Below are 21,007 nucleotides of genomic sequence, written 5' to 3'. Positions count from 1 at the left end.
AGAAGATGGAGATGCAAGCCTTTCAGAAACCAGTTACAAATGTCTTCATCTCGCTGTCCACGAGATTCCCCTTCATAACACTATATTATGACATGAACACTAAGGATAAGTTATGGGGCTGTTGTATTCTGTTTGGAGGGCAGACTTAGCCTGGTTCCAGATCCGTTTCTGATAGCCAATTGGCAGTGTATAGACACTGTACTCTATATTTATAAAGAAAATGTCACATTTATTTTAGATACTCTCTACTTTGTGTACAGCGTGTCCATAACACATTCTGTACTTCTTGTATAGTTCGTCCACAATACCCATCTTCCCACACAGACACAAAGCTAGGAGCGGTACAGCATCAGCCCTGGTACATAGGACCTGGTGTCAGAGCAATTGTAGGGGTTTTTGGGGACAACACTTTTTTCCCCCACTTTGAACCAGCAGGAATTCTGCTATTGGTTGATGCAATGCACGCCTGCACATCAAGGTTGTGTACCCCTACTTAGATGTTGCATGCATCAATCAATTGTTGCGGTCCACGTTATTGACTGTGCCCTCAGGCACCAGATTGCTATAATGCTGCGTTCAAAACAACTGGGAACTCTTGGGAATAAACAAGATCCGACTGGGAAGAATGGTCATCCAACTCGGAATTCCAAGTCGAAAATGCAGGCATCTTTTCTAGTGCTCTGACTTTCCGACGTGAAAATCACTAACGTCATGATTTGACCTAGTTTTTTCCCCAGTCGTCTTCAACGCATAACATGTGGTTATAGTTGATACGTAAAATACATATCTTGGCATGTGTCAGCAACGTCTGAGTAGGGGAACAAGACCTTAGACACAGGGGAACTTGACACTTATGAAGTGGTGGGGAGCTGTCCATGGTTCTAATCTAAACTGTCAGCATAGCTCAGTGAAGAAGGTTGGGGGAACTCACTCACTTTCTATTTAAACCAGCTTTTCATAGTACTTTTAAAATGGTATTCTTTTGATATAAATGTATACAAAAAACTTGGAAGTCAATCAATCCGCCATCATTGACAATGGAAAATCAAATGACTTATTTAAATATTGAAATAGCATGGGCCATGCTATTTCAATAACTCATTTGATTTTCCATTGTGAGGAAAAACAAATTTGTACAATTTAAGGCCAAGTGGCAAACAATAATGCATGCACTAGGGATGGGAGGATGCGGAGACAGACGATGGAGTCATTGTCATCTTTGGACCAACGTCTCCTCAGCAACAATGGCTAAGCGTACCAAGAAGGTGGGGATTGTGGGTAAATATGGCACGCGTTATGGAGCTTCGCTCAGGAAGATGGTGATGAAGATTGAGCTCAGCCAGCACGCCAAGTATATATACATATACATATTCACATTTGTTTTTGGAATGAAAAAAAAAAAAAAGTATATAATTATAAAAAAAATAAAGAACATTTGAGTGTACATATACCAGGCTGGAAACTTGGATGATTTTCACAAACAATTGTTTAATGTTAATCACCAGCATTAAGTACATAACCAGTGTTATTTACAGCATTCAGAACCCAGACAGACACACAAGTACCATCAAAATTCAAATGTCTGTATTTACCAGTGTTGGGGAGTAGTGAACTACACATAGTTCAACTAGTAAATTAACTACATTTTGCAGTATTTACATATACTTATTCACAAAGTAGTTTGGATGTACTGAACTACTTTTTCAAAGTAACTATAGTTTTATTATGGGTAACTTTAGTGTAGCTTACCTTCTTCCAGTGTGAAGTAATTGGTAGCTTGGTAAACTATATTTGAGTAGCTTCCCCAACACTGGTATTTACACAATTAGTGTAAAAAAATGTAAAGGAAATCCCAGAAGGCAAGGCAGGTACAAAGTTCCAGTATCCCACTCACACACACTTGCTCTTCCAAATAACATGCACTGTATTTGCTACAATCTCAAACATACTGTTCTTAATTTAATTATACACAATTTAAAACACAGCCATAATGATTTGATCTCTTTTTAGTGATCCACTCCACTCCTCAAACTCTATTTTGCTAACCTGTTTCCAGATCTGTTTGTGCCGTCTTGCCAACACCTATGGTCTTGTGCAGAAATACATTTGGGACCAGGCTATTGTTTTGTCACAGGCTCATCCACAATGATGATTGCAATACAAAGAATATGATTCGATCTGTACAAGTAAACCTGAATTGTATTTTTTTATAAACAATAAACGTGAATTTAATAGTCTTAATATTACAGTCAATAAATCATTCAATCTGTCATAAAAACAACACGCCATCAAACTGTTGTACACCAAACCGCAACTGTAATGATGGCAACCATGTACTAGCTAAAACACCCAAATCTGGTATGAAGCGGTATTAATCGATCTTGTATCCGTTTGTGGTGGCCTGGCCGGGCTCTGAACCAGGTCTGAGGCAAGATGTCAATGGTGGCATAGGCCTTGGACCATCTGAAGCGGTCTTAAGCGGTCTTGTATCAGACAGTCTGTGGTGGCCTAAGTCTGAAGCAGTGTTCAGCCAAGCCTAGTCTGACCCTGAACTAGGTCCATCTCGGTTTTCCTCTCACAGCTTGGCCTTGGGGGTGCTCTCCAGCAGCATCCTCATGTCCAGCAAGGCCTCCTCCAGCCTCTGGGCCATGTGGGCCGCATTGGTCTCATTGCAGCTGTTGAACGCCGACACGGCAAAGTTGATGTGTTCTGCCATGGGGTTGTAGCATACGCCATAGCCATCGGGTGCCACGGGCCCGAAGCACATCACACAGTCCGTCTTGGCTGGCACCTTTGAGGGAGGAGAAAGAAGGGGGGAGCGGGAAAGCTTACTCCTTACGGTATGAGCATTAGCTAGACCCCCTAAGTAGCCTCAGTAGCTAGACCCCCTAAGTAGTCTCAGTAGCTAGACCCCCTAAGTAGCCTCAGTAGCTAGACCCCCTAAGTAGCCTCAGTAGCTAGACCCCCTAAGTAGCCTCAGTAGCTAGACCCCCTAAGTAGCCTCAGTAGCTAGACCCCCTAAGTAGCTAGACCCCCTAAGAAATCTCAGTAGCTAGATCCCTATGTAGCTAACTTCTAATAACTAAGCTCGCTAATGTAGGTATAAAAATTAGCTAACCAAGATGACACTTGGCTGACCCTAAGTATCGGCCACTGACAACATTAGCTCAATACCTAATTGTTAAGCTTGGCTCACCTGTCCCAATCGTGCAGGGCAGACAGACACACAAGGAAAGAGTACTTCAGTACGGCACAGTGTTTTATCAACCAATTACGTCAGACTAGCAGTAATTCAACCAAAATGGTTTAATAAAACACTGTCATATGGTTGTTGGGCCACCATATTGTGTTGCCAGATCGGAAAACGACAATGATCGACAATGAAAAGTCCCATGTCCCGTTAGCTAGCTATTTACCTGGCTAGTGGAAAGGTTGTAGTGGTTGGCCACAGCGTACGAGGTGTCCATGAAGATCTCAGGCATGGAGGTCAGGTCTTCGATGGCCTGCAGCTTCAGCCCCAGAAGGTGTCGGTCTATGGCCTGGCCATGGATCGCCTGGACACAGCCAAACCATAGACATACATATTTATATCTAATATTCATACATATTGATGATGTGTTTAGGCTATATCATTGATCCAAACACACTTGACTTGTGCACTTCAAACCTTTTAATGTATTTTATTATAAGGGACTGCTAGTGCTCAGCGAATAGTGATTTTTGAGGTCGGTTTGGTTCTTAAAAAATAATCACGGTTTTGATTCGTAATTTTATATATATTTTACATTAAATGTACTACGTGGATTGAATGCTGTAACACAGAATAAAGCAATTAATAAAATGATGGTAGTGACTGTCCATTACTGCTAATTCCGTATTAACCATCATTCATTCACATTACTTTAATAAGATGTTTCAGTTGTGTATATTACATTGGTTTAATGTAATGACTTTATTATTTAATTCAGTCATCTCATCTCTATAGAGCTGCTGCCTATGCTGTCTGACAACATCCCTATTTTAGTAGTTCTTCAAAGTAAATAAGGCATAATCTTATGACTTCTGAATACTAACTATCAATCACTTAAATCTTGTATTTTCAGGTAGAGATACCTCGAAGTAGCTGCTTTCTATACCTCTCGATCACACGTTCTCTGCGTCTGCTCCACACCGCTGAGGTATAGTAATCTCCACACAGACCGGACGAGTAGGCTGGTGCGCAATGGATTATGGTCATTGTAGTTAATTACCATGTTTTCAGTGAAAAACTATTTGGAATATTGGCCTCCCTACTACATTGCACAGTTCGGGCTTGATCTTATTTATCTCTAGAGAAACTACAGCGCAATGAGCTCACAGAAAAATGTTTTTATTGAACCGACGTTTGTCAATTAGATGTTTAAAAAAAAAAACTATAATAACTAACTATCGGTTAATCGCTCAGCACTAGTGAGTGCAGTACTCCGTCACTGATGGAGGTTGACTAAATAGGGTGCCATAGGGTTGGGGTCAATTCCATTACAATTCTCCTCAGTGCTTTTCAATTAGGAACATTTGGAATATGGTTTAATTTCTGAATTGACTTGTTGGAATCTAATTTGAAATATCTTACACTATTAGAACTGAGTAGATGGAAATCTATTGAGTGAGAAAGTTTCCATTCTGTCAGAACATGTAATGGTTAAATATCATGTATCCTATGGAGAGAAGGGCAACGGTCTGGTTTCAGTCAACAGATAAGGCAGGACAGACGTGGATTAGGGAGGAGTGAGGAATGTGGGTCGAGGTCAGGTCAGATGAAGGGAGAAGGAACAGTCCTATGACATACACACATAAAAAACAGGGCCATGACTACACTGAGGAGTGGCACCACTGAAGTTCCTGCCTAGCAACAGATGTATTGGCTGTCTAGATGTCTAGTCTGTAATACCAACAACATGTTTCAAGCAGACCCCCATAGTGCCTGTGCCCATGAACACTAAGGTAACCTGCCTAAATGACTACCGACCCGTAGGACTCACGTCTGTAGCCATGAAGTGCTTTGAAAGGCTGGTAATGGCTCACATCAACACCATTATCCCAGAAACTCTCGGCCCACTCCAATTTGCATACCGCCTAAACAGATCCACAGATGATGCAATCTCTATTGCACTCCACACTGCCCTTTCCCACCTGGACAAAAGGAACACCTATGTGAGAATGCTATTCATTGACTACAGCTCGGCGTTCAACACCATAGGGCCCTCAAAGCTCATCACTAAGCTAAGAATCCTGGGACTAAACACCTCCCTCTGCAACTGGATCCTGGACTTCCTGATGGGCCGCCCTAGGTGGTGAGGGTTGGTAACAACACATCCGCCACACTGATCCTCAACACGGGGGCCCATCAGGGGTGTGTGCTCAGTCCCCTCCTGTACTCCCTGTTCACTCATGACTGCATGGCCAGGCACGACTCCAACACCATCATTAAGTTTGCAGACGACACAACAGTGGTAGGCCTGATCACCGACAACGACGAGACCGCCTGTAGGGAGGTGGTCAGAGACCTGGCCGGGTGGTGCCAGAATAACAACCTATCCCTCAACGTAACCAAGACTAAGGAGATGATTGTGGACTACAGGCGAAGGAGGACAGAGCACGCCCCCATTCCCATCGACAGGGCAGTAATGGAGCAGGTTGAGAGCTTCAAGTTCCTTGGTGTCCACATCACCAACAAACTAGAATGGTCCAAACACACCAAGACAGTCGTGAAGAGGGCACGACAAAGCCTATTCCCCCTCAGGAAACTAAAAAGGTTTGGCATGGGTCCTCAGATCCGCAAAAGGTTATACAGCTGCAACATTGAGAGCATCCTGACTGGTTGCATCACTGCCTGGTACGGCAATTGCTCGGCCTCTGACCGCAAGGCACTACAGAGGGTAGTGTGTACGGCCCAGTACATCACTGGGGCTAAGCTGCCTGCCATCCAGGACCTCTACACCAGGCGGTGTCAGAGGAAGGCCCTAAAAATTGTCAAAGACCCCAGCCACCCCAGTCATAGACTGTTCTCTCTACTACCGCATACCGGAGTGCCAAGTCTAGGACAAAAAGACTTCAACAGTTTTTACCCCCAAGCCATAAGACTCCTGAACAGGTAATCAAATGGCTACCCGGACTATTTGCATTGTGTGCCCCCCCCCCCCCCCCCCCAACCCCTCTTTTACGATGCTGCTACTCTCTGTTTATCATATATGCATAGTCACTAACAATACATTCATGTACATACTACCTCAATTGGCCCGACCAACCAGTGCCCCCGCACATTGGCTAATCGGGCTATCTGCATTGTGTCCCACCACCCGCCAACCCCTCTTTTATGCTACTGCTACTCTCTGTTCATCATATATGCATAGTCACTTTAACCATATCTACATACTACCTCAATCAGCCCGACTAACCGGTGCCTGTATATAGCCTCGCTACTGTTATTTTTATTTCTTTAATTACCTATTGTTCACCTAATACCTTTTTTGCACTATTGGTTAGAGCCTGTAAGTAAGCATTTCACTGTAAGGTCTACACCTGTTGTATTTGACGCACGTGACAAACTTTGATTTGATAGATGTGCAAGGAGTTGACTGCGCCCAGTAGAGGGTATACATATGTACTTGTGTAAACATGTCATTGTCTTATGCAGCTGTGTGACTCAGTGGGTGAATAAACTTGGTTTGAGCTTTATTAGTCATCCGTGAGAGTTGTTTGTTTGTCAGACCCTAACAGACTGGAATCGAAATGGAATTGACCCCAAAGCCTGTTGTGCGGGTATCTATCCTTTCTATTAGACTGTGCAGCACTCACTCACCATGTCAGTGTATGCCCGGTGGGCTTTCACAGCCTTCTCCAGTAGGGTCACTTTTTCTATCTTCTGTTTGGATGGGTCGTCCATGGCCTTGACGAAATTAGCAGAGTCGATGGAGCAGGAGCGGATGGTGTCGGTGCGACCCAGCTTGAACATACGCAGAGACGCGCTCTCATAGGTGGCACAGCACCGCTGATACATCCTGAGAGAGAGATCCCAGTTATATTGCATTGGTACAGTTTAAGGCTGGTAGGAGTTAGGTTAGGGAATATTTTGCTCTCTGGTGCCCTCAACTGGTCATTGTCAAACAATGCAGGCATGAAAATTCCCTGTTAATTAAATCACATTTTATTTGTCACATGTGCCAAATACAACAGGTGTAGACCTTAGTGAAATGCTTACTTACAAGCCCTTAACCAACAATGCAGTTTTAAGAAAATACTTATTTTTTGTAAGAGATAAGAACAACAAATAATTAAAGGGATATCATCTCATGCAAGACCAAGGGAGTAATCTCTCATATCACCTGTTCATGTGGAAAAGCCTACGTAGGGCAAACTAAAAGACAATTAAAAAAACAATGCATAGCTGAACACCACAGCTCAATCAGGTGTAAGAACATTGACTATCCAATAGCAGCTCACTTTGTTGAAGCTAACCATCCAATCTCCTCCCTCACATGCACTGCGGATGTTGCTCTACCAAGGAGAGGAGGTAACATTGAGATCCTACTACTACAAAGGGAGGCTTACTGGATATCCTATCTAAAAACATTGACATCTAGTGGTCTGAATATTGACATTGATCTCAGGCCCTTCTTATGAACAATTCTCTATTTTATGAACAAGTCTTATAAATTGATATATTCTTTCTACAGCTTATTAGCGTACACCTAATATGTTCCCCTGGTGATGATGCTTATTATGCATTAAGGTTGAACCAAAAGAATACATGTAACAAATATAAATAAAAATACAATTAAATGTGAAATTTAATTAAACAATAATGTATGTTGATGCTAATATTATGTACCATACTCAATTATGTTTGCATATGATAGCCTAATATTTAAATATGCCATATATTTAATATGCCATAAACTATTGTTTAACAGTTTCACTCAATTTATTTTAATTAACTTAATCATTATTACACACCCCTCACTATTGTCATTGGTTGCACTGTTTGTTATCATGACATTACCCTGAAGAAGGCACAGTGATGCCGAAACGTTTGTGATTTACCCAGTAAATGACTGGGAGTTTATATAGAGTGTGCGACTCTTTATTTTTATAGTTTATTCGCCGTTAGTACCTCCACACAAAATAATTTTTCTGGGTGTGCGCCAGCTCATGTTTTTATTAAACAATGCAGGCATGACATAGGTCTTTGCAGTGTATCCTCGTTGAAAACCAGGATTCGCTAAATGTGAAGCCTGGGGAAGTTCATGGTAGAAAGATAGCTAAATAGGGGTGGGAACCTGCTGTAAATCAAAGGTGCTTACTAGATTAGTGTCGTATGTGCAACAGTGTGTGAGAATGGCCTGGAAATTACTGATTAAATCACAACATTTGTTGGTCAATGTCGATTGTGTGTGTAGAACACACTTTTGGCAAAACACAATTCAGCTTTTCCACCAGGGTTTCTTCCATTTCCTGCACTGTTTTAAACTAGCATACTGAACAACTCCACAAAATGTGTCCTACCCAGTCTAAAAACAGTGATGATAACATAACAAGTAGCACCAGCAGTGAGCACTAACGGGCATGTGGGAGAGGGTTGTTGAAATGTAACATCCAATAAAAAATCTTGCTGCTGGAAGCCAGCGTTCCATTCAAACCGTTTTGACCAAGACTAAATTCTCTAAACGTCGAAGGGAGGCGTGACAACAACGCGATTTTGGAGGTGTGGCTACATGAGACTATTTGCAGTGTAACTGAAATAAGAACGGAAACATTATTAGCATAGTGCGCATCCTCACCTGTAGTAGGCCAGCTGTAGTCCCATCTGGATGAAGGCATCTGGGCTCATCTTGTGGGTCTTGGGGACGTTCTTGCCAAAGTGGGAGAAAACAATGACTTTGACATCCAGGTCATGAACCATTCTGGGGGGGTAGATGTCACAACGCAGAATATTACAGGTTAGGCCCATACAAATATATTCATTCATAATTGAATACATCCAAACAGTTTTTCAGAAAAATATCCACAGGCCTGTATAATATTTAACCAAGGTCTGGAAAATAAGACTAGTTGATACAGGTGTGTTAACGCTGGGCTGGAACAAAAGCCGGGAACCCCTGTAGCCCTCCAGGACCAAGGCATGTATGTAGCAGAGGAGGCTGGTGGGTGGAGCTATAGAAGGATGGGCTCCTTGTAATGGCTAGAATGGTATTAATGGAACAGAGTCAAACATGCGGTTTCCATATGTTTGATACCGTTCCAGAATTCCATTCCAGCCATTACAGTAAGCCCATCCTCCTATATCTCCCCCACCAGCCTCCTCTGGTATGTAGCATGTAGCTAGCTCTCACACATAGAACTAGAACACACCTTTCTATGTACTGTATATACAGTTGAAGTCGGAAGTTTACATACACTTAGGTTTGAGTCATTATTATTCGTTTTTCAACCACTCCACAAATGTCTTGTTAACGAACTATAGTTTTGGCAAGTCGGTTAGGACATCTACTTTGTGCATGACACAAGTCATTTTTCCAACAATTGTTTACAGACAGATTAATTCACTGTATCACAATTCCAGTGGGTCAGAAGTTTACATACACTAAGTTGACTGTGCCTTTAAACAGCATGGAAAATTCCAGAAAATGTCATGGCTTTAGAAGCTTCTGATTGGCTAATTGACATCATTTAAGTCAATTGGAGGTGTACCTGTGGATGTATTTCAAGGCCTACCTTCAAACTCAGTGCCTCTTTGCTTGACATCATGGGAAAATCAAAAGAAATCAGAGAAAAAATTGTAGACCTCCACAAGTCTGGTTCATCCTTGGGAGCAATTTCCAAAATGCCTGAAAGTACCACGTTCATCAGTACAACCAATAGTACGCAAGTATAAACACTATGGGACGACACAGCCGTCATACCGCTCAGGAAGGAAACGCGTTCTGTCTCTTAGAGATGAACTACTTTGGTGCGAAAAGTGCAACTCAATCCCAGAACAACAGCAAAGGACCTTGTGAAGATGCTGGAGGAAACAGGTACAAAAGTATCTATATCCATAGTAAAACGAGTCCTAAATCGACATAACCTGAAAGGCCGCTCAGCAAGGAAGAGGTCACTGCTCCAAAACCGCCATAAAAAAAGCCAGACTACGGTTTGCATGGGGACAAAGACCTTACTTTTTGTAGAAAGGTCCTCTGGTCTGATGAAACAAAAATAGATCTGTTTGGCCATAATGACCATCTTTATGTTTGGAGGAAAAAGGGGAGGTTTGCAAGCCGAAGAACACCATCCCAACTGTGAAGCACTGGGGGTAGCAGCATCATGTTGTGGGGGTGCTTTGCTGCAGGAGGGACTGGTGCACATCACAAAACAGATGGCAACATCAGTCAGGAAGTTAAAGCTTGGTCGCAAATGGGTCTTCCAAATGGACAATGACACCAAGCATACTTCCAAAGTTGTGCAAAATGGCTTAAGGACAACAAAGTCAAGGTATTGGAGTGGCCATCACAAAGCCCTGACTTCAATCCTATAGAAAATGTGTGGGCAGAACTGAAAAAGCGTGTGCAGACCTGAGTCAGTTACACCAGCTCTGTCAGGAGGAATGGGCCAAAATTCACCCAACTTATTGTGGGAAGCTTGTGGAAGGCTACCCGAAACATTTGACCCAAGTTAACCTGTTGGGGATAGGGGGCAGTATTTGCACGGCCGGATAAAAAACGTACCCGATTTAATCTGGTTACTACTCCTGCCCAGTAACTAGAATATGCATATAATTAGTAGATTTGGATAGACAACACTCTAAAGTCTCAAACTGTTTGAATGGTGTCTGTGAGTATAACAGAACTCATATGGCAGTCAAAACCCTGAGACAAATCCTAACAGGAAGTGGAAATCTGTGTGGAATCACTTCAAACCTTTGCCATTGAAACACACAGGGACTTATTAATCATTTAGCACTTCCTAAGGCTTCCACTAGATGTCAACAGTCTTTACAAAGTGGTTTGAGTCTTCTATGGTAGAAACTGACCCAAAGAGAGGCTTGGGAAGTTGGTCACAGGGGGAGGGCCATTACTACTATGATGCGGGCGCCCATGGGAACCCTTTTGTTCCGAAACGTTTAGTAAGACAATGCAATCGTCCGCCTTGAATATTATTGAAGCTCTGGTTGAAAAAGGCCCTAAAGATTTATGTTATACAACGTTTGACATGTTTGAACGAACGTAAATATATATTTTTTGCACATTCATGACGACAAGTCCCGCGCGCTTCAGTACATTATGAGTAGCCTTTGGAACGCGCTAACAAGAAGGACCTATTGGGACATAAATTATTCACTTTTTTGAACAAAACTACATTTGTTGTGGACCTGGGATACCTGGAAGTGCCTTCTGATGAAGATAATCAAAGGTAAGGGAATATTTACAATAGTATTTGATTTTAGATGGTTCCAAGATGGCGCTAACATGTATCGCCTATCCTATTTTTCTGAGCATACCACGTCGTTTATTGCAAAGTGTGATTTCCCAGTAAAGTTATTTTTAAATCTGGCAATGCGGTTGCATTCACGAGATGTTAATCTATAATTCTTTGAATGACAATATTACATTTTAACAATGTTTTCGAATAGTAATTTTGTAAATTGTAGCGCTGATTCACCGGAAGCATTTGAGGGAAAATATTTTCTGAACGTCACGCGCCGATGTAAAATGCTGTTTTTATATATAAATATGAACTTTATCGAACAAAAAAATGCATGTATTGTGTAACATGATGTCCTAGGAGTGTCATCTGATGAAGATTGTCAAAGGTTAGTGCTGCATTTAGCTGTGTTTTGGGTATTTGTGATGCATCTAGTTGCTTTGAAAAAGGCAGTGTGATTTTTTTTGGCAGGGTACTCTCCTAACATAATCTAATGTTTTGCTGTAAAGCCTTTTTGAAATCGGACAACGTGGTTCGATTCAGGAGAGGTGCATCTATAAAATGGTGTAAAATAGTCATATGTTTGAGAAATTGAAGTTATAGCATTTATGAGGTTTTGTATTTCGTGCGACGCGATTCCACTGGCTGTTGACTAGGGAAGCGTCCCACGGTCCCAGACAGGTTAAACAATTTAAAGGCAATGCTACCAAATACGAATTGAGTGTATGTAAACTTCTGACCCACTGGGAATGTGATGAAAGAAATAAAAGCTGAAATAAATCATTCTCCACTATTATTCTGACATTTCACATTCTTAAAATAAAGTGGTGATCCAAACTGACCTAAGACAGGGAATTTTTACTAGGATTAAATGTCAGGAACTGTGAAAAACTGAGTTTAAATGTATTTGGCTAAGGTGTATGTAAACTTCCGACTTCAACTGTATCTACACTCTCACATGTTCATGTTCTGCTTGGCCTTCTCGATGTCCTTCTTGATTTCTGGCGTGATGTTAAAGCGTAGTTTCAGAGGCATTGGCAGGGGGACCATGGGGGTACGCACCATCTCAGACTTCTTCCTGGTAGATCACAAACATGACAGGAAACCCTCAGGGCATGGTACTTGTTAAGGGAATTAGACCTGCAGACACGATGGCGCAGATCAACATTTCCCACAAATCTTCCATTGACATCAATAAATTATTTTACATGTCTGAAGTAGAGTTGGCCAAAGATTGACAGAAGCAGATCTCATTTGTTGCTGCTCTACACAAAGCCATCACAACAGGGATGAGCGAGTGATTGAAGAGACCGTGTTATGTAAATGAATGAGATGACCCAACAGTGGTGTACTTACGTGTACTCGACAACGTGGTCAATCAAGGACACAATAGGCGGGCCTTCAGCAGGGGCGTGCTCATACATCAGACCACATGACCCGTCCTCTCCAATGATAAACTAGAAACGAGGGAAACGGGAAAAGTCAGGAACACTTGACAACACAGACTCAGGGATTTCAGTCGAATAAGTTCAGTGTTTAAAAAAAAAAAAAAAAACAGTACCAGACAAAAGTTTGGATACACCTACTCATTCCAGGGTTTTTCTTTATTTTTACTATTTTCTACTTCAAGAAGGGGAAGATGCATACAGTGTGTTTGTGTATGTATTCTGTATGTGTGTATTCTGTGTGAGTGAGTGTACGTGTGTTGCTGCTGTTCCAGCGACTGCCCCCACCGTGGAGCATCGGTGTGTGTGTGTGTGTGTGTGTGTGTGTGGCGTCACCTGCAAAGTCTTGTCGAACCAGCGGTTGCCACTGTTCCAGCGACTGCCCCCTCCATGGAGCATCTGGACAGCGGCTCGGCTGCGGTACAGCTCGTCTGAGACGCAGGGCATGGGAGCATCCAGACACACTGTGAAGATGCTCTTCTGGATGGCCTGCACAGAGTCTTTGTTTGTCTTATCTAAGTGGAGAAAAGGACGGACAGCAACCTACTTGTTATTCACACTTACCCAAACCCAGTTGTAAACATAGTTCTAATCTAATTTGACTCCAGTTCTAAACCACTTCTCACCTCTGGCCCAGTTCTTCCATATCAGCACAGTTGAAGTGAATGGATTCAAAGAGAGGAAACCACTATATTGAGACACAGCCCCTTTCCCTGTGATGGGTTCTGACTTCTAAACTTGAAAAAATTAAATATCCTTATTCATGTCACTGAGGGAGAGAGGGGAATGTCGAATGTTTACATTCTGGCAGAACATGTTCATGTTAGACATCATGTATCCTATGGAAAGGGGAACAGGCCACAGTCTGGTACAAGTCAACAGGAAAGCCGTGAGGTGGGGAGGATTGAGGAATTTGGGCCGAGGTCAGGTGAAGTGAGAAAGAACAGATATCACTAAAGTCCTGTCTAGCAACAGAGGTGTATTGGCTGTCCAGATGTGTAAGGAGGAGACTCAGCATAGAAGGAAGGTTTAAATACCAGTGCTTGTGTAAATATGTCTTTGTCTGTTCAGCTGTCTGACCCATTGGGTGAATAAATTTGGTTTGAGCTTTCCTTAGTTGTCCATTAGGTTCTGACAAACTGAGTAAAAACTAAACATCTGCCTTTGCACCACTTCATCTACTTGTTTCCTCACCCTTGATGAGGTTGTTGTAGGCCTTGCCCCAGCTGTTGCGTTGGTTAGAGGTGAGGATGCCGATGGGCTCCTTGTTGGTCTGCAGGGACGAGCTCCAGACCTTCTCCAGTTGCATGTACAACTGGTCTACCGTCAGCGGGGTGCCATCACTGTTGTACACGTCCAGGACAAAGAACTGATGGAGGAGAGACAAAGTATGTATTCACAATCAACTTGTAGACAGAAGAAAATGCTCAACCTGGGTCATGAGCCAAATGGTCTGAAACAGGGTGAGACTACCTGGCCTTGTCCAATAAAAAAAATGTTCAGTTTTCAGATGCATATTTCCTGTAGCGTACAATAATGACCACCGCCCTGATTTGGCAAGGTGTACAGTAGCTGTGATGTCTAAACAATCAACTACATCAGAGTTGGAGTGTGTAGATTAATTATTTTCTTTGTAATTACACATTGACAAAGTGTGAAATAAACACTTTTGGACTACACTAAGTTCCATAGGTCTTTCTTGGTTTACCTGGAAGTTGTGCACCACAGTGATGTGAGCGGGAGGCCTGGAGCGATGGGCGTGGTTGACCACCGAGTCTCTCTTCAGGCCGGGGATGCGACATGAGGACAGGACCTGATAGTACTGGTTCATACACAACTGCTTCCCACCCAGGTACTCCACTGGTAACGTCTCACTGTGGACCGAGCAATGAGAGGTGGATGGTCAAACATACATTTACGGACTCATTGAAGTTCTTCAACTATTAAGGGAGAAATTTTCTTGAACATTCAGTCACAAGGCTTACGTGATGATTCCATAATTATGACATAGGACTCAGGACTTATCCAAACAGTAACGACAACTGATGTCAACTTGTGGCAATAAACTTAAAGATGAACTATGCAGGAATCGCTCTGCAATTTCCCGGTTGCTAAAATTTGAATAGTTCACCTAATGTGACAAAACAAGCAAGTATGGTATAGAGAATCATTGTACCATCTAAACCGCTGTGAAATATATTTTTGTTATTGTATTTTCAGCTGGTGTACAAAACCCAAAGTAAAAGATTTAAAATAGGAAGCATAGAAATAGAGCACATGGAACAGATCTACTGCTTCTTAGACTTGCTGTGAATGAGAATGACAGGTCTATAACTCACATTTCTATGTGATTGTTTTTCTTAGGTCGCCCAAAAAGTTACATACTGCAGCTTTAACACAGTGATTAAACTGTGAGCTCTAAGTAAAGCTAGATGAAGCAGTCTGCTGCCAACCAGACAGCACGCATACACACTTGAGAGATATGGTATAGTAATAAATATAGTATAACCAAATATACTTAATATAGTATAAACAAATATATTATACAGATATATAATAAAAATAATCTGATTCATCCTCACTGTTTAATAATATACACTGAGTGTTCAAAACAGAGGTCGACAGATTATGATTTTTCAATGCCGATACCGATTATTGGAGGACCAAAAAAGCCGATACCGATTAATCGGACGATATATCTCCAACACTTTGATTTTGCATTATTTAAACCAAATTGAACATGTTTCTTCATTATTTGAGACTAAGTTGATTTTATTAATGTATTATATTAAGTTAAAATAAGTGTTCAATCAGTATTGTTGTAATTGTCATTATTACAAATATATATACACTGCTCAAAAAAATAAAGGGAACACTTAAATACCACAATGTAACTCCAAGTCAATCACACTTCTGTGAAATCAAACTGTCCACTTAGGAAGCAACACTGATTGACAAATGTCACATACTGTTGTGCAAATGGAATAGACAACAGGTGGAAATTATAGGCAATTAGCAAGACACCCCCAATAAAGGAGTGGTTCTGCAGGTGGTGACCACAGACCACTTCTCAGTTCCTATGCTTCCTGGCTGATGTTTTGGTCACTTTTGAATGCTGGCGGTGCTTTCACTCTAGTGGTAGCATGAGACGGAGTCTACAACCCACTCAAGTGGCTCAGGTAGTGCAGCTCATCCAGGATGGCACATCAATGCGAGCTGTGGCAAGGTTTGCTGTGTCTGTCAGCGTAGTGTCCAGAGCATGGAGGCGCTACCAGGAGACAGGCCAGTACATAAGGAGACGTGGAGGAGGCCGTAGGAGGGCAACAACCCAGCAGCAGGACCGCTACCTCCGCCTTTGTGCAAGGAGGAGCAGGAGGAGCACTGCCAGAGCCCTGCAAAATGACCTCCAGCAGGCTACAAATGTGCATGTGTCTGCTCAAACGGTCAGAAACAGACTCCATGAGGGTGGTATGAGGGCCGACGTCCACAGGTGGGGGTTGTGCTTACAGCCCAACACCGTGCAGGACGTTTGGCATTTGCCAGAGAACACCAAGATTGGCAAATTCGCCACTGGCGCCCTGTGCTCTTCATAGATGAAAGCAGGTTCACACTGAGCACATGTGACAGAGTCTGGAGACGCCGTGGAGAACGTTCTGCTGCCTACAACATCCTCCAGCATGACCGGTTTGGCGGTGGGTCAGTCATGGTGTGGGGTGGCATTTCTTTGGGGGGCCGCACTGCCCCCCGTGTGCTCGCCAGAGGTAGCCTGACTGCCATTAGGTACCGAGATGAGATCCTCAGACCCCTTGTGAGACCATATGCTGGTGCGGTTGGCCCTGGCTTCCTCCTAATACAAGACCTCATGTGGCTGGAGTGTCTCAGCAGTTCCTGCAAGAGGAAGGCATTGATGTTATGGACTGGCCCGCCCGTTCCCCAGACCTGAATCCAATTGAGCACATCATGTCTCGCTCCATCCACCAACGCCACGTTGCACCAAAGACTGTCCAGGAGTTGGTGGATGCTTTAGTCCAGGTCTGGGTTGAGATCCCTCAGGAGACCATCCGCCACCTCATCAGGAGCATGCCCAGGCATTGTAGGGAGGTCATACAGGCACGTGGAGGCCACACACACTATTGAGCCTCATTTTGACTTGTTTTAAGGACATTAGATCAAAGTTGGATCAGCCTGTAGTGTGGTTTTCCACTTTAATTTTGAGTGTGACTCCAAATCCAGACCTCCATGGGTTGATAAATTAGATTTCCATTGATTATTTTTGTGTGATTTTGTTGTCAGCACATTCAACTATGTAAAGAAAAAAGTATTTAATAAGATTATTTCATTCATTCAGATCTAGGATGTGTTATTTTAGTGTTCCCTTAATTTTTTTGAGCAGTATATATATATATATATATATATTTGATTTTAAGAAAGGCATTGATGTTTATGGTTAGGTACATTGGTGCAACGACAGTGCTTTTTTCGCAAATGCGCTTGTTAAATCATCACCCGTTTGGCGAAGTAGGCTGTGATTCGATGAGAAATTAACAGGCACCGCATCGATTATCTGCAACGCAGGACAAGCTAGATAAACTAGTAACATCATTAACCATGTGTAGTTAACTGGTGATTAAGTTAAGACTGATCGTTTTTTATAAGATAAGTTTAATGCTAGCTAGCAACTTACCTTGGCTCCTTGCTGCACATGCGTAACAGGTAGTCAGCCTGCCACGCAGTCTCCACGTGGAGTGCAATGTAATCGGCCATAACCGGTGTCCAAAAATGCCAATTACCGATTGTTATCTAAACTTGAAAATCGACCCTAATTAAAATCGGCCATTCCGATTAATCGGTCGACCTCTAGTTCAAAACATTAAGAACACTATCCTAATTTCGAGTTGCACCCCCTTTTGCTTTCAGAACAGCCTGAATTTGTTGGGGCATGGACTCTACAAGGGGTCAAAAGCGTTCCACAGGGATGCAGGCCCATGTTGACTCCAATGCTTCCCAGAGTTATGTCAAGTTGGCTGGATGTCCTTTGGGTGGTGGACCATAATTTATTCACGCAGGAAACTGAGTGTGAAAAACCCAGCAGCATTGCAGCTCTTGACACAAACCAGTGAGCCTGGCACCTACTACCATACCCCGTTCAGAGGTCTTTTGTCTTGCTCATTCACCCTCTGAATGGCACGCATACACAATCCATGTCTCCATTATCTCAAGGCTTAACATTTTCTTTTTATCTTTAACTTGGCTCCTCCCCTTCATCTACACTGATTGAAGTGGATTTAACAAGTGACATCAATAAGGGATCACAGCTTTCACCTGGATTCACCCGGTCAGTCTATGTCATGGGAAGAGCAGGTGTTCATAATGTTTTGTATTCTCAGCGTATAGGCACTATCAATGCTAACTTTCAAACACTATCTTCTTCGCATTTGTGGCACAAATTCAATGCAAGTTAATGGTATTTCTTTTTTGCCATTTTTGTGATCCATGTCCAAATCATATATAAGTAACTTAATTGAGCCACAAATGTTAAGTTAGCATTTGAAACAGTAACCAGCTAAATAAAACCAAAGCTTAGAGTGCTGTCATAGCTTATATACCGTGCCTTCGGAAAGTATTCAGACCCCTTTAGTTTTTCAAAATGTTACGTTACAGGCTTATTCTAAAATAGATTTAAAAAAGAAAATCCTCAGCAATCTACACACAATATTCCATAATGACAAAGCGAAAACAGGTTTTTTTTAAATGTTACCAAATGTATTAAATATAGAAAACAGAAATACCTTATTAACATAAGTATTCAGACCCTTTGCTATGAGACTCGAAATTCAGCTCAGGTGCATCCTGGTTCCATTGATCATCCTTGAGATGTTTCTACAACTTGGAGTCCACCTGTGGTAAAATCAATTGATTGGAAATTATTTGGAAGGGCACACACACAACTGTCTAGAAAAAGTCCCACAGTTGACAGTGCATGTCACAGCAAAAACCAAGCCATGAGGTCTAAAGAATTGTCCGTAGAGCTCAATGACAGGATTGTGTCGAGACACAGATCTGAGAAAGGGTACCAAAACATTTCTGCAGCATTGAAGGTCCCCAAGTACACAGTGCCCTCCATCATTCTTAAAATGGAGGAAGTTTGGAACCACCAAGACTCTTCCTAGAGCTGGCCGCCAGGCCAAACTGAGCAATCTGGGGAGAAGGGCCTTGGTCAGGGAGGTGACCAAGAACCCGATGGCCACTGACAGAGCTCTAGAGATCCTCTGTGGAGATGGGAGAACTTTCCAGAAGGACAACCATCTCTGCAGCACCAATCAGGCCTTTATGCTCGAGTGGCCAGACAGAAGCCACTCCTCAGTAAAAGGCACAACAGCCCCCTTGGAGTTTGCCAAAGGGCACCCAAAGACTCTCAGACCATGGGAAACAAGACTCTCTGGTCTGATGAAACCAAGATATAACTCTTTGGCCTGAATGCCAAGCGTCACATCTAGAGGAAACCTGGCACCATCCCTACGGTGAAGCATGGTGGTGGCAGCATCATGCTGTGGAGATGTTTTTCAGCGGCCGGGACTGGGAGATTAGTCAGGATCAAGGGAAAGATGAATGGAGCAAAGTACAGAGAGATCCTTGATTAAAAACCTGCTCCAGAGCGCTCAGGACCTCAGACTGGGGCGAAGGTTCACCTTCCAACAGAAACGACCCTAAGCACACAGCCAAGACAATGCAGGAGTGGCTTCGGGACAAGTCTCTGAATGTGCTTGAGTGGCCCTGCCAGAGCCCGGACTTACACCCAGTCGAACATCTCTGGAGAGACCTGAAAACAGCTGTGCAGCGACGCTCCCCATCCAACCTGACAGAGCTTGAGAGGATCTGCAGAGAAGAATGTGAGTCCCCAAATACAGGTGTGCCAAGCTTGTAGTGTCATACCCAAGATGACACGATACTGACAAAAGATCATTTCAGGGCCTGGATACTTATGTAAATGTTATATTTTTTTAAATATAAATTATCAAACATTTCTAAAAACCTGTTTTTGCTTTGTTATTATGGGTTAGTGTGTGTAGATTGATCAGGGAAAAAATACATTTAAATGCATTTTAGAATAAGACTGTTAACGTAACAAAATGCGGAGAATTCAAAGGTTCTGAATACTTTCCGAAGGCACTGTACATACAGTACCAGTCAAAAGTTTGGATACATCTACTCATTCCAGGGATTTTCTTTATTTTTTACATTGTAGAATAACAGTGTAGACATCAAAACTATGAAATCATGTAGTAATCAAAATATATGTTATATTTGAGAGATTCTTCAAAGTAGCCACCCTTTGCCTTGATGACAGCTTTGCACACTCTTGGCATTCTCTCAACCAGCTTCATGAGGTAGTCACCTGGAATGCACTTCAATTAACAAGTGTGCCTTGTTAAAAGTTAATGTGTAATTTCTTTCCTTAATGCGTTTGAGCCAATCACTTGTGTTGTGACAAGGTAGGTGTGGTATACAGAAGATAGCCCTATTTCGTAAAAGACCAAGTCCATATTAGAACAGCTCAATTAAGCAAAGATAAATGACAGTCCATCATTACTTTAAGACATGAAGGTCAGTCAATCCGGAAAATGTCAAGAACTTTGAAAGTTTCTTCAAGTGCAGTCGCAAAAACCATCAAGCGCTATGATGAAACTAGCTCTCATGAGGACCACCATAGGAAAGGAAGACCCAGAGTTACCTCTGCTGCAGAGGATAAGTTGATTGGAGTTACCAGCCTCAGAAATTGCAGCCCAAATAAATGCTTCACAGAGTTCAAGTAACAGACACATCTCAATATCAACTGTTCAGAGGACACGGCATGAATCAGGCCTTCATGGTCGAATTGCTGCAAAGAAACCAATACTAAAGGACACCAATAAGAGACTTGCTCGGGCTAAGAAACACAAGCAATAGACATTAGACCGTTGGAAATCTGTATTTTGGTATGGTGAGTCCAAATTTGAAATTTTTGGTTCCAATGCCGTGTCTTTGTGAGACGCAGAGTAGGTGAATGGATGATCTCTGCATGTGTGGTTCCCACTGTGAAGCATGGTTGGCGCTTAGTGGGACTATCATTTGTTTTTCAACAG

At 42.5% G+C, this 21,007-nt stretch overlaps 1 protein-coding gene across 1 annotated transcript in view; it reads right to left on the bottom strand.

The window, feature by feature from the left end:
• Nucleotides 1–1,468: 1,468 nt before the first annotated feature.
• crata (carnitine O-acetyltransferase a) overlaps nt 1,469–21,007 on the bottom strand; it is a 33,260-nt gene continuing 13,721 nt past the window's right edge. The window contains exons 5-13 of the mRNA XM_029710246.1: nt 14,593–14,758; nt 14,079–14,253; nt 13,221–13,399; nt 12,796–12,896; nt 12,398–12,517; nt 8,820–8,942; nt 6,842–7,040; nt 3,417–3,554; nt 1,469–2,791 (exon numbers count right to left, since the gene is read on the bottom strand). Coding sequence (XP_029566106.1) covers nt 2,576–2,791; nt 3,417–3,554; nt 6,842–7,040; nt 8,820–8,942; nt 12,398–12,517; nt 12,796–12,896; nt 13,221–13,399; nt 14,079–14,253; nt 14,593–14,758 — 1,417 coding nt within the window. The 3' untranslated portion in view covers nt 1,469–2,575. The remainder of the gene's footprint in view (nt 2,792–3,416; nt 3,555–6,841; nt 7,041–8,819; nt 8,943–12,397; nt 12,518–12,795; nt 12,897–13,220; nt 13,400–14,078; nt 14,254–14,592; nt 14,759–21,007) is intronic.

Source organism: Salmo trutta, chromosome 23 (assembly GCF_901001165.1).
Source record: "Salmo trutta chromosome 23, fSalTru1.1, whole genome shotgun sequence".
NCBI classification, from domain to species: Eukaryota; Metazoa; Chordata; class Actinopteri; order Salmoniformes; family Salmonidae; genus Salmo; species Salmo trutta.
Note: the sequence above shows the minus strand (reverse complement) of the source record. Positions and strands in the feature narration are given on the sequence as shown.